The sequence below is a fragment of the Desmodus rotundus genome, chromosome 3 (genome assembly GCF_022682495.2).
Source record: "Desmodus rotundus isolate HL8 chromosome 3, HLdesRot8A.1, whole genome shotgun sequence".
Lineage (NCBI taxonomy): Eukaryota > Metazoa > Chordata > Mammalia > Chiroptera > Phyllostomidae > Desmodus > Desmodus rotundus.
Window position 1 is genome coordinate 107,222,690 of NC_071389.1, and position 15,551 is coordinate 107,238,240.

The following is a 15,551-nucleotide window of genomic DNA, read 5'->3' on the forward strand; positions in this document are numbered from 1 at the left end:
TAGGCAACAACTCTCATGCGTCAGTACTTTTAATGTTGTACACACACAATTCTAGTAGAAAGACGAAACAAACAGGATGTAGCCCCTCCATTTCCATGATCAGCACACCGCATCACAGCAAACCAAGTTTATACTCCACCATCAAGTGTGGTTCTCCCATTAGTTCACTTTGTGATGGGTCTGAAAACAAACAGAGATACACATTAAAGATTTTTAAAAAAAGATAAATTCAATGATTCCACTCACAAGAAAATCTAGAATAAGCAAAACTAATCTAAAGTGACAGAAAACAGACCCGTGGTTGCCTGGGCCCAGGGTGGGGGGACCTACTGCCAAGTGGCCAAGTACCTTTTTGACTCCCCAGATAACTCTAGGAACAAGCTCTAATTAAGAGATGAGGCAGTATCTTAATCTAAACAGCAAAATCATTTCATCTCTGTTGTTACGTTGAATACACAAACATACACACAAGCATAAATCAGAATTCTAGAGCAAGAAAACCTTAACAATCTTCACTCTCCTGTTTTTATGGATGAATCAGACAAAAATTTTAACTGTGAAAATACACCTAAAAGCGCTTTTAAAATTAATACCAAGGGTAAACTTTCAAGAGACAAAAAAGCCTATTTCCTTTTCTTTTGTTTTGCTCCTACTCAACATAGGACTAGAAACAATAAAAAATCAAGAACTAAGCTGTAAAGTCAATTTGTAAAAATATATATGCATTCACATTAAAATAATGATTACCAAGAGTAACTGATCAATTTGGATCTTCCTCACTGAAACTCCTAAGAGACTAGAGGCTACTGTATCAGTTCAGCAATCTGTACCCTCCCCACTTGTCACACAACTAAGTAGCCTTAGCCACAACTAACACTGCTACAGTTACTAATAAACTGCTATGTATATAGCAGACATTCCAAATCTGGAATAGACAGAACAGGCAAAGATGTTTGCTACAGCCCTGTTTTGTGTTAATAAGTGAGAAAAATGCAAGCATCCATCAATAAATGTACTGATATATCATGCATACTGTAAGATACGCAGTATGATACCGACGTGTTAAAAAAATAAACACTAAACAATGCCAAATGTTTTCCGACTACATACGTTTGTAGGAAGGCACACAGGAGGACACACAGTAACAACAGCAGGTAGCCAGGGAACGAGGGAAAGAAATGGGTCTGGGGGTAATCATGGAGGACCCGAGTTTGGGCTGTATTTTAAATTTTTAAACAAGGAGTATATTCATTTAGACAACAATTTCTTTTAAACTCTGCTGTTTTAAGCTTTGGACTTTAATAAAATATGTACTTGCTAAATAAATCACTGGCCCCAGAAGACAGCAAATGATGTAAGGAAGGCACTGGCCCATGGTCCCAGCACCTGCTCTGTCAAGAAGCCACTTATACCCTTTGCAACAGCATGGATGAAACTGGAGAGCATTATGCTAAGTGAAATAAGCCAGGCGGTGAGGGACAAATACCATATGATCTCACCTTTAACTGGAACATAATCAATAGAAGAAAAAAACAAACAAAATATAATCAGAGACATTGAAGTTAAGAACAATCTTAAGAATAGCCAGAGCGGGGGGGGGGGGGGGGGGGGTCGGGGACAGTGGGAAGAGGGGATTACAGGAACTACTATAAAGGACACATGGACAAAACCAAGGGGGAGGGTGGAGGTGGGGGAGGGAGGTGGGTTCACCTGGGGTGGGGTGGAGGGATGGGGAGAAAAGGCATACATCTGTAATAGAATAACAATAAAAATTAAAACAAAATAAAAAATAAAAAAAATAAAAAAATAAAAAAAAAGAAGCCACTGTGAGACTCCAGGGAAGGCCCAAGCCTCTGGCTCAGTCTCAGTTACTCTTCTTAAAGTGAGGGGTTGCAGTGAATAGAGGGCCCCTTTCAGCAGTAAGAAAGAATTTATTTCTGAATTTACTAGTGCCCTCCTCACACACCCTTCCCTTCCTTGTAAAATGTACGATTGTTCTTGGCCAAGCACTTCACAGATGTGTGAGCAGAACCCCCATCCCCTCCAACCCATTACAAAACATAAACTGGAGAAATATACAGGTTTCCATCACGGTTTAACAGTGCTCAAGAGTTCAGATGCACAAACAACTCCTTCATGACAGACATAAAAATTCCTCATGGGTCAAAGATGATGAGGAGAATGTGATGAGCAAGAGCTTTCAACACTTACTAGGGATGGAGCACTTCATGAGGCAACAGGGACACAAGGGCTAAGACGACAGTCTCAAGATCTCATAACGTTTGCATTTAAGTTGAAACAAGAAAGAAGAAGAAAAGTACCAGATAATTGCTATGCAAAGAACTAAAGTGAGGTGACAAAGTGAATGCGGACTACTTTAGACTGGGTAGTAAAGGAAGGCCTCTCCAAAACAGTGCCATTTAAACTGGGGTCTGAAAACGAGGGGGGAACATTGTAAGCAGGATGAACAGCGAAGGCAAGGCCCTTGGGTGAAGCCATAAACTGCCGTTATGTTACGCAGTCACAGTTCCCGCAAAGGGGATAGAGCTCAAGGTGCCATGCAGCGGTCCATCCTGACAAAAACCACCTACCTAATCAGGGGATGTTTCTAGCTCAAATCCACCTTAGAGTGCCGCCAGGCATGGACATGAAAAGATGTCCACAAGATAGGGAACTTTTCAAAAGTGAAATTATATTACATCACTGCTTAAAACCATTCAATGGTTTTCCATGCATTCTGAATAAACTTCTACAAAGCTCTGGCTCCTCCTCTATTCCACTCTCCACTTTTCTCAAAACACTCCAGCCACATGGGCCTTCTTAACACATTCCTGTGTTGGGAGACAATTCTCTATGGCTCTGTCATGATTCATAAGTCCTGGACACAAAAGCACTGCTTGTCTTTGTTCTAGGCTCTTCTCAAGGCCAGCATCAGAGACAAAGCTTGTGTCTCCCCTACGGCACAGACTAGGCAGGCTGACTGCCTATTATAAAGATCAGGTGCCCTGGGGGGGGGGGGGGTCTTCTTCCTGTAACAAAATACAGGATACATGCAGGCATCAACTGACCCTCTTTTTGCTGCCCTGTGGGACCTGGGGCTCTGGAAACCAACAGAAAAGCTGAGAATTTGGCTACTGCTATCGCTGTAACAAACTGTCCTTTGTCTCCAGGAGTCTTGTCCTCTGCCAGCATCCATGAAACCATGACAGGCTACCTTGCTTGCTTGTAAGTAGGATAAGCATCTTAAACCCTTCAGAGTACTTCGGCCGTTCTCAGGGAGGCAACCCTGAACATACAGGTTCTTCTGCCTGACAGACTCTTCTCTCCACCTTAGGTCAACTAACTCAAGTATCTTTTAAGAATCAACTTATGTGTCACAGTCCCAGAGGTCCTGCCTCTTCTACCCAACAACAAACTTTATCCCTAACCTTTTTTGTTCCTAGAAGGTAATCACAATTTATAATTTTTGTATTTTATGTTTAATGTTTACACCATTAGAAAGCAGATGCTTGTTTTCTCCCCACTTACATTCAGAGCTAGCCAAGAGCCTGACACATATCTGACTGACTGAATAAATGCTAAGTTCCACTCCCTTTTTTTACACACAAACACAGCAGCTGGTTTCTAAATGAATGCATTTTTAAAACTAATTAAAAGATAAGAATACACAGACTGTAACTATCACCTTACTAATTTTAAATGAGTAAGTTCAATGTCAAAGTTCAATGTCAAAGCTTAGGAATTCCAGGTTTTCCTGCATTCAAAAAGCTCCCTCAGGGAAGATTCTCAAAGAGGAGGCTCACTAGACTTCTGTTGTGGCCACAGCATTTCCTCACCGGACATCAGCAGCCAAGCAAAACTAATACAATTTAGTCCCGTTGGGTTTTGTGTTTCTCCTGTATTGCTGAGGCATAATGGGCAGAGGCAGTAGTGAACAAAATTGTATTTGTTTATCTTCCTCAGGACCATAAAAAATAGAGGATGCTATTATTATGAATAGAGGATGCACATATTGTTCTTACTTAAAAGTCATGTTATCTTGTGCATAATACAACTATTCAGGGAACTTTGTTAAGGGTGACAGATTCTTTTTTCCTACTCACCATCTATAGAAGCACGAAAAATATTTTGGGGGGAGAGGGCAGGTATTTTTTAAAGAAAACTTTTATCTTATTTTTTTTAGTTGTTTTAAAAACTAGTCATATCCCACAAATGTTGTGAGCACTGAAACAGTCATTGTTTAAATTACCTTATGAATATTGTATTAGACTCACATAGGAGACTTTATCCTCAGGGCATGAAATGAATGATATGACTATAACCTCAGAATGCCGCCAAAAAAAAAAAATTCACGTTTAAAACCAGTTAAAAAACTGTTATTACTGTTAAATTTTATCTTAAAACAAGTGAGACCAATCAGCAGTCAGCCTCATGAGGACGAGGATGTTGTGGGTTTCGTTTGCTGCTGTTGCCTTTTACTCTATTGGGGCCCCAGAAAAGGGGGCTGAATGATACTCACCATTAAGAATATCTTCAAATCCAATAGTCTCATCATTACCCCTCAAAATATCCAGTGAGAGGTTTGAGCTGGGAAGAAATGGAAGACGCTGAACCTTCGGAAAAAGTATGAAAGGGCAAGATTAGGAAAAAAACACAAGGGAAAAAGATGTATAATCTAGTTTCATATTCTTCATTCTTTACTTGTAAAATCCACAAAACTAAATCAAATGTCAATTTAACCAGTGGGGAGAAAAAAAAAACTGTTTATATTTTAGACCCAAACCAAGTTTTTAAAAATTCCTCAAAACTTTACTTAAAATATGTAAAGATACTGAAATTGTACTTTTATTAACACTTAATAATCCTATCAGGTTTATACATATTTGGGGGCTTTGCTTCCACCCAGGAAAACCAAGCACATACCACCTGATAAAATGCAAAATCCCAGAGCCTAACACTATGTCTAATTTCTAATAAATGTGAGATGACCGAATTCCTGAAGAAATTCCAACTCAGTGAGACCATTATTCTACTTAGTAAACGGAATACTTCATTTTGTGTGTTCTTTTGTATTGCTCATAGTACCAAGGTAAGTTATGACACTTTCAAACAGTAGTGATAACCGGAAATAAAGATCAAACTCACCTGCGGGGTCTTTAAAAAACATAATACCATTCTGAACAAGTGTTACCTACTTTTTTCAACTATTAAGCAAGCATACCACAGACTGGTAGCTACATATGGTGGAGAAAGCACAGGCATGGGGTCAGAGAGACCTGGATTCCAGTTCTGATTCTACTACTCACCAATCCTAGGGTTTTGCATAAGTTACCTCATCTGTCTCACCCTCGGTTTCCTCACCTGTGAAACGGATTACACCACCTCCCTCTCAAACTTGTAGTATAGTGTGGTGTAAAGTATGTATACAGTATAGCTATTGCCACATACTTGGTTCTCAACAAACTTTAGTGTAATTTTTCTGTCCTTGGTTATTTGTCTGGCAGTTATAATTTGAATCAATGCAGACAATTTTGGATAATGCCAAAAAAACCCCAAGAGTAATAGGTGGCCAGTGACTAAATGATCCTAGTATTTTAAAGTAATCATAACTTTAGAGTCTAAGGGAGCAGTTAAGATTTTTTTCCCCCCAACAAGGAAATGTATGTAGACTAAAAGTATTTTTAATTACTAATGGCCTGTAGAGTTACTTAAATCTTTGTGGCATGAAAAAAATTTCTCTAGGTTGTCTAAACCAGGAAAAAAAAAAAGTGGGTCAGGGTGGGGAGTGGTATAAAGAAACAGAGAGGAGCCTGTAAATTAAACCAGACAGTAAGGGGTGTGGCAGGCACAGTTTTATCAGAGATGAGGCCCTGAGGAAGCCTCAAAAGCAGGGATGAGCAGGCAGTGGTTATTTCTCCTCATGAACAAGAACTACAATAACACAGAAATCAGAAAAAAAGGGCCAGAATTCTGCACAAAGACTTATGGATTACATGAGATTAAAAGCTTAGGTCCAAAATATAAACAATGTGTAGCTGGAATCTGAATAGCCGGAGCATAAAAAGGGAAGCTAACAATTTTGTACAAAAAGTATGTATTTCGTTTAATCCACAGAATAATCCTAGTAACCCCACACCATTCTCACTGCTGCCTCCGTTGCACATTAATATCAAATGCTCTAAGACTCAGAAAGGTCTCTAACGTATTTAAGTTAAGACTAGTAGTGAAATTAAGATTCACATTCAGGTCATTCTGACAAAGCCATGCATGCTCTTTTAGGGCTTCATCCTAAGAAAAAAGTTCTAAAACAGCTTCTGGAATGACTGAATGAAGTCATTAATAGAATTTATTGAAAAAGACACAATTTTAGCCCGGTGAGAGAAAGAATTCAAAGTAGCAGGAAGAACATGTGCAAAAGCCAAAAGGAGAGAGAAGAAAATTAGTTAGGACCCTACAGTAGCTGAGGAGCAATGGAGCATGCTGAAGAGCAAGGAGGCAATTCATGACCCGGGCCATGTTAAGGACAGGGGTTTTACTTTGAGGGCAAAGTGAGGGAAGTGACACGATCAACTCTGTTTTACAAAGATTACTCTGGCTAGAGTGTGTACAATGCGGTGGCGGGCAGCAGGGGGGGGTGCTGCAATAATCCAGATGATGCACCGTCGGGGTCAGAACCCAGGTAGTCACGATGGTAAAAAGAGGCTAACTGACTGGATGCTGGAGGGTGTGGGTGGGGGGTGAGGTGCTACATGAGATACCAAGGCTAATGTTCCGATTTCTGCCTTAGGAAAAACTCTGTTCATATGATTGGAGTATGTGAGAGACAATGAGTTACTCCATACTCAGGCGAAACGTGAAGTGCCTGAAGGACTCCCGGTTGGAGAAGCCTATAGGTTTATAGCTCAATGATAACTAAAGTCATAGGAATAGAAGAAAGAAGATGAGAGATCAGAAATGGGTACTTACTAACAAAACTGGTATCTGGTATTTCAGAAAACCAAAACAAAAAAGAAAAAAGAAGAAAGGAAAGAAACCTACACAGCTGAGGATGAGGTTTCAGAGAGGAGAGGAACGTCAGGGAAGTGCAGTGCCCTCAAAGCCGAGGGGAGAAGGCAGGCGCCGTGAGTGTCACACACCACAGGGAAGAGCAAGATGAGGGCACTATGATGTCCGCTGCTCAGGAGTGGTTTTGGTGGCGTGACAGGAGCCAGAGAACCATGGATTGAATGAATAGGAGGTAAAGAAGTACATGTAGCAATGTAGGCAACTTTTTTAAGTTGAGATTTGCAAAAGCACACTTAGTGAGAGAGAAGTTGCTATAAAGGGATTTGAGATTAATTTAATTTTTGCTTTGTAGAGGTTCCAGTACAAATAAATGCTGCTGAGTTCCAGCCAAGTAAAGAGAGAGGTTGAAGACATCAGCTATAGAAAGGACCCATGAAAAGCGAAGTCTCTGAAGTACTGTGATATGTCACATCCAGTACATGGGTAGGGGACAGTTCTTACATCCTTGGAAGGACATTTCTGAAGATCTTACTCCTGAGCAATATCTACAAACTGCCTACTTCACAGTTCCACTTGGATAGACCCACAGGCATCTCAAATTCAATGAAAACCTCCAAAAGAAGAGACATGAAAGTGGACGTGGGAAAGTTTTCAGACACTGAGACCATAACTTGAAGAAATATTCCATTTAATGGCTTGTTTTTTCCCTTTATATTGAGTTGGCCAAAAAATCTGTTTGGTTTTTTCTACACGATGGCTGTAGTAGTGCTTAGTCATCTTTTAATTTCATTTGAAACAATTTGGTTAGATTGTATGGTGATACTGGCATATCAGCCTGCATTTAAAAAAGTTATCAAAACTGGTGAATTTTTGTGCAGCCATTTAATACTGAAGATGGAAGAAAATACACAACATTTTTGGAATATTGTGCTTACTATTTCAAGAAAGGTAAAAATGCAACTGAAATGCAAAAAAAAAAAAAAGATTTGTGCAGTGTATGGAGAAGGTGCTGTGACTGATCAAATGTGTCAAAGTGGTTAGCGAAGTTTCTTGGTACTACTGACATTTTGGCCAAATAACTCTTTGCTGTGGGGCTGTCTTACGCATTGGAAGATGTTTAGCAGCACCCCAGGCTTCTACCTACTAGAAACCAATAGCAGGAGATGGTCAACATACTCAAAATATCCAAATCAATAGTTATTGGTGAAAATGAAAAATGTGTCTTTTATTTTACGGAAAAAACTAAACGGACTTTTTGGCCAACCCAATAAAATAGGAATCAAGGTCATATCCTAAAAGGGGGAAAGTGGAATAGGTTGTAGGGGAGAAGGTCAGGTTTGTACAGCTGTTATTAAATAGAACAATCATTCCAATTGGTAGCAACACACATGTGGGATGCATGTGTAACTGACATACTATACTCACCTGCTGCACTGCCTTGAACTCCATTTGCAGTTTTAGTGGAGCACACAGACCCTGGATGTTTCTCAGTGTGGAAAAATTCATTTTATCTTGGTTGAGCTGGAACTACAACACAGTAATGTAATTTTAAATGCTTTACTCAACATTCTGCATTCAAAACAGTTAGCACTGATACACATGTAACATAATACTTAGATGACGAATTTTAACATCCGTAACTGAAATAAAAATAAAGTACTTGTACAAATTTCTTCAACAAATGTTTGGATGTATATTTTATCCAGCACGCAGGTATACTTCACCAGTGTCAAATCATCACCTGAAGTTTGGACTTACGAAACTAATAAATTAAGGAATATTTTTCACATTACAAAGCATAGTCACATTTCAGCACTTTCGATTGTTAATTACTGCAAAACTGGTAGAGCAAAGAAAAGGGATAAATGAGACCCAAAAACAGTTGCATACAATGACAAAAATAGTGAATTTCTAAGTACAAAAGTATGTATCTCAAAAGATTTCAGAAATAATCAAACCCATTACACCTCCTTCTTAATTAAACTACAATGTTTAAACTCCAAAACTCTGAACAATCTGTACTTTTTTCTGAAATCATACTTTTACTACTTCTAAAAAACTTTATCACAATTTAATGTATTTCAGGCAAAATGAATCAACTTGACTCATGGATTCTAAAACATAGTTTCCCAAAATGGCTCTTAAGAATAGTGTAGCGAACAGACTGCTACATGTATCTATCTGAGCTCATGAGGTAAAGCGACTTCTGTGACTTTTTATTACACTACGCTCTTTATAAGATTTTTTTTTAAGTCATCAGTAACAAAGGGTAACTGATCAAAAATCTATTGAGAGAGTAGTACCCACCTGGGGCATGATCTGGGGGCCATACATGCATAAGAAGGATGAAAGTAAGACACCTAGCAATACGGTTGTTAATTACTTTAGCTTAACAGCAAAATTCTGACAGATGGTCCGAATTTGGTCCACATTTAGGGAAAATCTGCAATATTTTACTGTGAGTATATGACCTGAGGTTCTAATTGAAGGGTTTCCTTTAATATTGAGTTATCCTCATGATAACTAAATACAATTTTATGTAGACTCAATGTACAGACTTTGATAAATACACTCACCTTATAATGTGATATCAAACTGCAATTACCAATCAATATATGCCTAATTACTAGCAACACATGCAAAATTAGAATTAGGCCCTGTGGCAACAAAACAGAAGAGTCTACCCTGGAGACAAACCGTATATACGTTATGTATGTAGTTGGGAAGACATCACACACAGATCAGGGCTCCTCAACCCTTGGCACTACTGACATCTTGGGCCAGATAATTCTTCATTGCCGGGGGTGTAAAATGTCCTGTGCTTTGCAAGATGTTTAGCAGCATGCCAGGCCTCTACCCAACAAATGCAAGTACCAAAGAACCTTCCCCCAGACACCACTTTTGACAACCAGACATTACCAAATGTCCCCTGGTGGGAGGGGGTGGGCAAAATCATCCATAGTTTGAGAGCCACTATGATAGATGATGGTCATCTTCTTCACTATCACCACTGCAGTTCCAATCCTGGAGAGCTACTGTAAGCCTGCATGTGTTGAGGGATGGGCTATTCCTAACTTTACTTTCCTGATGAGGATACCAAGATTTAAAGAGAGATTAAGCCACGTGCCCAAGTTTACTTAGCTGATAAGTAGTGTAGTGTTAAGAATTTAAACCTCCAAATACTGTAGCTCAATCACACAGCCCATGTTAAAAGACTCATAATAGATAACAAGAGCCACAGAGTTTCAGGGGAGAGACTGCCAGGAGCTGGGTTAAGCGATTAAGACAACATAGAGGCAGTAGATGTAAGCTGAGTGTCAAAAGATCTATGAAAGTTTTAGACTCTTCACCATTTTGGCCAGTCTCACTCAGATTTCTCAAAGTTTCTCTTAACATGTATTGCTCAGAACTAAACCAATATTCCATATCAAATGACCAAATTAATACTTAGGAAAATCAAGGGTATAATCACCCTTGACGTGAGCCCCACCTTATTATTAACAGGGTCCAAGATTCACATTGTCCTAAGTGGTTTTTTTATTTCTGGCCTAATCCTTTGATCTATTTTGTCATTTGTGATGTAGATCACTTGTTCATTAAAATGAGCTATCCTTATCAGTTTTTTCTTCCATAAACCTTTACATGCCTTCTATGGTTAACCTTATCTTTGAAAACTATTTAACCTCCCTAAGTCAACTTCTGAACACGAAACCAGAATGCACTTAAATAACTAGGAGCCCTTATATTTTCTCATCTCATCTGAATTCAATTTCACCATCCCATTATTTGTTCTATTTTTTCTTACACAAAGATCTTCTCCCTTGCTAAAGAAGTAGGACAAATGGAATAGGTTAACTCTCTGGGCAATAGTACATCATCTTCCCCAAGTAATAAATCTTTCTTCTTGCTCTGAAAGTGTATTTAAAAAGCCGTACTGTCTAAAGAATATCTGTACAGGCGATACACTGTTTGGTAATGACCTTCCCCCATCTATTTACCTGGAGAACATTGGTCTAAAACTATTCAAATACCCCCTCCTCTATAAAGCCTTCCGCAGTCCTGAAGCACAGGTAGTTGGTCCACCTTTGGCCCTCTAAGCATATTATGAAGCCCCTATCCACTGCTTGTCCTCCCATTAAATTTTCAGCCCCTTAAGGTTGGGGATTACGTCGTATTCATCTGTGTACCCACTGTGCCTAGAAATGGATGTGTCCCTCTGTAACCTGGAGAAGCAAGACTTGAGAAGGAGGTCAAGGCTAGAGATAGGGATTAAGAGATTTCAACAAAAAAATGGCAGGAGAAAAAAAGAAAAGAAAAAGCAATCACAAAATGAAAAAATATTATGAGAGGAATGGAGAAGTGGACTGACCTTTAGAAATATCCCTTAAAAAGACAGAGGAGAATGTGTACATAAAGAGAACTTTAATGAAGCAATATAATAATTCAAAACCTACTCTACAAGGATATTGAAAGTAAAGCCTTATATTCTTTATGGTTAAATGAGCTACACCAAAACTATCTTTTTTATTTTTATTTTTTTAAGATTACTCATTTATTTTTAGAAAGGGGAAGGGAAGGAGGAGAGGGAAACATCCATGCGTGACAGGAACACTGATCAGTTGCCTCTTGCAAACCCCCAGCTGGGGACCGGCCCGCAACCCAGGCACACACCCCCACGAGGAATCGAATCAGCAACCCTTTGGTCCTTTGGTTTGCAGAACACACCGGGCCCACTGAGCCACACCAGTCAGGGCCAGAATTATCTTAATAAATGAAACCACAAATGTCTTATCCATAGTATTTTTCTACCAAAGGACAAAAATATACTGTTAAGATACTTACATTTTTTTCTGATAATTCAAGAGGATGACTGGGCAAAAGTTCATTTTTCACACAAGTAAAACTGAAAATAAACATTAAAAACAGAGAATATATATCACAATACTTAAAGCTCAAAATTATATCTATCAAAAGTATAACCACAATGGAATGGCACAAGGGAGTTTTGGGGGATGATGAAACTTCTGTATCCTGACAGGAAATGATACATATATTAAAATTCATGTAACTACCCACCAAAAGGAAAAAGAAGCTACATTTTAAAATAACAAATTTACTATATGCTGTTTTAAAATTCATCCATTACAGATACTGATGGTCAAGACTTCAATTCACTAGAGAGATCCCTCTAAAAAATGGTGTTAAGTAACACCTGATATCTAGAAGAAATTTAATAAAGTATGTTTGTTACTATTATTCCGATGGCATGCTTTTGTATTATATAAACTATCTAAGCCTCTTCTGCTCAGGTGTAATGTGAATTCAGTATTTAATGTATGTTTAATAAACAAATGTTGAACAATGTCTGACATTTACTGAACACAAGTACAAAGTGCTATGTTAGGTGACACAGAACTAGAACCAGGCCACTCGCCTTTGTTACACTAGATGTCTAAAGATGATTCTTATTGTCCAAAACAGGACTTGAGAGCTGACAGAAACCTTAGAAATCACACAGTAATAATTTACTGAGTAATTTCTTTGTATAAAACATTATCCTAAAAGTGGAATTTTAAAATGGTCCTGTTCATGGCAATGCCTCAGACTAACCAGGAAGAGAAAGGTGCATTTCATGTGAGAAAATAAGTAAATAACAAATCATCCGGACTTGGTTACTGGCTACCTTATGAATTCAATTATATAATAAATCAAAGTGTATCTCCAATTCCAAAGCTATATACTGCATCTCTGAATGGAAAGACAATAATGAGGCATTATGTCTCTAACAGAATGCCATTCTATTACAGTACAACCTGAACACCTTAAAATTAGACATAAAATTCAAACATTCAAAACACAGAATGTTCAAAACACAAAAATTCAAGACACAGTGCAGGCGGGGGGGCATTATTCTTATTTGATCAAGCAGAAAAGCAACCTGCCAAGAAGAACTAGTACCAGAAACTGAAACCTAAACATACAGAGACGTGAAGGATACTGAGGGAAGGGCTGCGACTGTGCGCTAAAGCCAGAAGAGAAAGATAATAGCAGCTAACGCTTACTGAGTGCTTACTAATGTCAGGCGCTGTCTAAGTATTTTTCATGTATTACTAACTCATTTAGTCCTCAAAATAATATATATACTATTAATAGCCTTATTTTACAAATGAGAATAAGAAGAAGCACAGCAATTCAGTAACCTGCCCAAAGGCATGCATCTAGGAAACAGCACAGGCAGCGTGAGTCCAGAGTCCATGCTCTTAGTTGCCATGTTCCAGTGTCTCCTCCCACCAAGTGAATCAGTCCAATAGTTAATGAGTTAATAAAATGGCTCTCCAAGTTACCAACAGCAAAGTCAAGAATCCTACCCAATCATGGTACTGTGTAACATCTCCTAGGAAGATGCCCTATCATGGGAAACTATTACTCCCATACAGCACTGTTTTGGCTATAGAAAACATCTAAGCCTCCGTTCATCTCTCCCAAGCCAAAGTAGATTACTTGCTAACTCCCAAATTAAATATCTATATTTAGGACCTAATAAATTATTTAAAGAATATTGAGAAAAATAATTCCCAGAAACAGTTTATTATAACAAAGTCAAAGTCACAACTCCCCCATATACCCTTTTCGAAGAAGATCATGACTTTCAAAAGGTCCACTTGCTGAAAGTTCCGTAACTGGAATACTGCCCTTTAGCTGAGATCCAAGTCCTCTGGTATTCTACAACACAAAGAAAGAACACTAGTAGATACAAAACAATTTTCAAAAAAATCCCAACCATGCTGAACATCTATGTAAAATTCATGGTTTAATCACTAGAGAAAAAAATACCATCTCTGCCCACAATGAGCCCAGTCCAGACCATCATCACAATGAGCCACACTTAGCATTATGCTAGAGGGACACACATAGTACAGTTAATAACATCAAATTTGGGGTAGGAAGGATTCCTGAGTCATTTCTGAATGCTATTAGATTAAAAGGCATTCCAGGAAAAAAAACCCAACATAGTAACAGTATAAAAATATAAATGATCAAGCACATAAGGCAGAAGTAAGGGCTGGCAAAATGAAAAGGCTTAAACATGCAAAGTAATTCACTTTTATTCTGAAATTGATAAAGAGCCTCCAAAGGACTACGGCATGATCAGATTTTCTTTCATTGGGAAGATCTCTCCCGTAGGTTGGAATGATTAGCACAGAATGAAAAAAACTAAGAGAAGAATCTTGGGGAATATCATTCCTTCAGGACAATGCTGAAGTACAAGGAAGTGGGATTAAGAATTGACAGAATAGCTAGAAGAGAGTGGTCATAGAAGCTGAAAAAAAGGAGGAGGAGTGGAATTTCATAAAGTGGTTTTTATAAGAGGGTACTACTTATAAAAAAGAATTGTTATCTTATCAGGAGAGTGTCAAACAAAAACAAAGGCAGTGTATTTGGTACGGGTACATTGTCACCCTATGCATTATACAATAAAACATTTAATCATTGAATATTTACTAAGCATCTACTATGTGGCAGATACTCTGGCAGATGCAAAAGATACTTGTCTACCTTCCAGGGCTTACTCTGATGAAGGTAGAGTAGACAAGCAAATATAATGTAATAAATGTTACAACAGGTAAAACACAAGATGCTTACTTGAAATCTCTAGTTGCTCAAGTTTAATATCCCTGCAATTCTGCAGAAAGATGTAAAACAGTACAGGTAGTTTGGTATCAGTTTTATACTGTTCTAGGAGAAACTCTTCTGAGAAACCAGCCTTTTTATCCATTTCTGAAATCATTTGGCCAGGTACTTCATCTTGTCCAGGATTTCTTCAACCTGCCACCCCAGCCCAGGCTCGCCCCCCTGGATAACTTCCACAGCACTCCACTGGGTCCTACTGCCTATACACTCTTCCATTTTCCAATTCTGCATATCAAAGTTTTCGTAAAAATACACAGTCTTCCCCACAAACACTTAAGTCTCCCCCACAAAAAACCTTTCACTGACTCATCAATGTCTTCACTGCAGAATGAAGTCCAAGGTCTTTCACCTGGAACTCAAGAACCTGCACAACAGGTTTCAACTCCCCCCCCAGAAATCATGGCGAATCAGGAAAAGGAATTTGGTGTGGACTGTCACTAACCCACTACGTGACTGCAATCAACACAGACAACCTCTCTGGCTCTGTTTACTCATCTTCCAGGTGTCTTCCCAAATGCATATCCTGTTGCTTTTCTGCACTAGCATTCTCTTCCCAGACTGCTTCATTGTAAAGTAGAGAAGGAAAGTCTCTTCCATGCACAAAGGAACAGGGAATTCTGATGTGTTCTATTGTAATCACATTCCCAATTACCTTCTGTAAAGCACCAGGATCAGTACTTGATATTTCTAAGTAGCAGAGGTAAACAAATCTATTAAAATTATCACTAGTTACACTTGAGAATGTCTATAAACCCTCTTTACAATGACCCAAATGAACATCTGGACGGCCTAGCAGCAGTAGTGGTATCAGAAGCTGGTGATGCAGGAATCTTTCCCGAACGGCACAACTTTAA

At 38.7% G+C, this 15,551-nt stretch overlaps 1 protein-coding gene across 1 annotated transcript in view; it reads right to left on the bottom strand.

The window, feature by feature from the left end:
- The window catches only part of POMP (proteasome maturation protein), a 16,338-nt gene continuing 787 nt past the window's right edge, over positions 1-15,551 (bottom strand). Inside the window, exons 2-6 of the mRNA XM_024580795.4 lie at positions 13,631-13,728; positions 11,848-11,908; positions 8,431-8,532; positions 4,520-4,613; positions 1-180 (exon numbers count right to left, since the gene is read on the bottom strand). Coding sequence (XP_024436563.3) covers positions 113-180; positions 4,520-4,613; positions 8,431-8,532; positions 11,848-11,908; positions 13,631-13,728 — 423 coding nt within the window. The 3' untranslated portion in view covers positions 1-112. The remainder of the gene's footprint in view (positions 181-4,519; positions 4,614-8,430; positions 8,533-11,847; positions 11,909-13,630; positions 13,729-15,551) is intronic.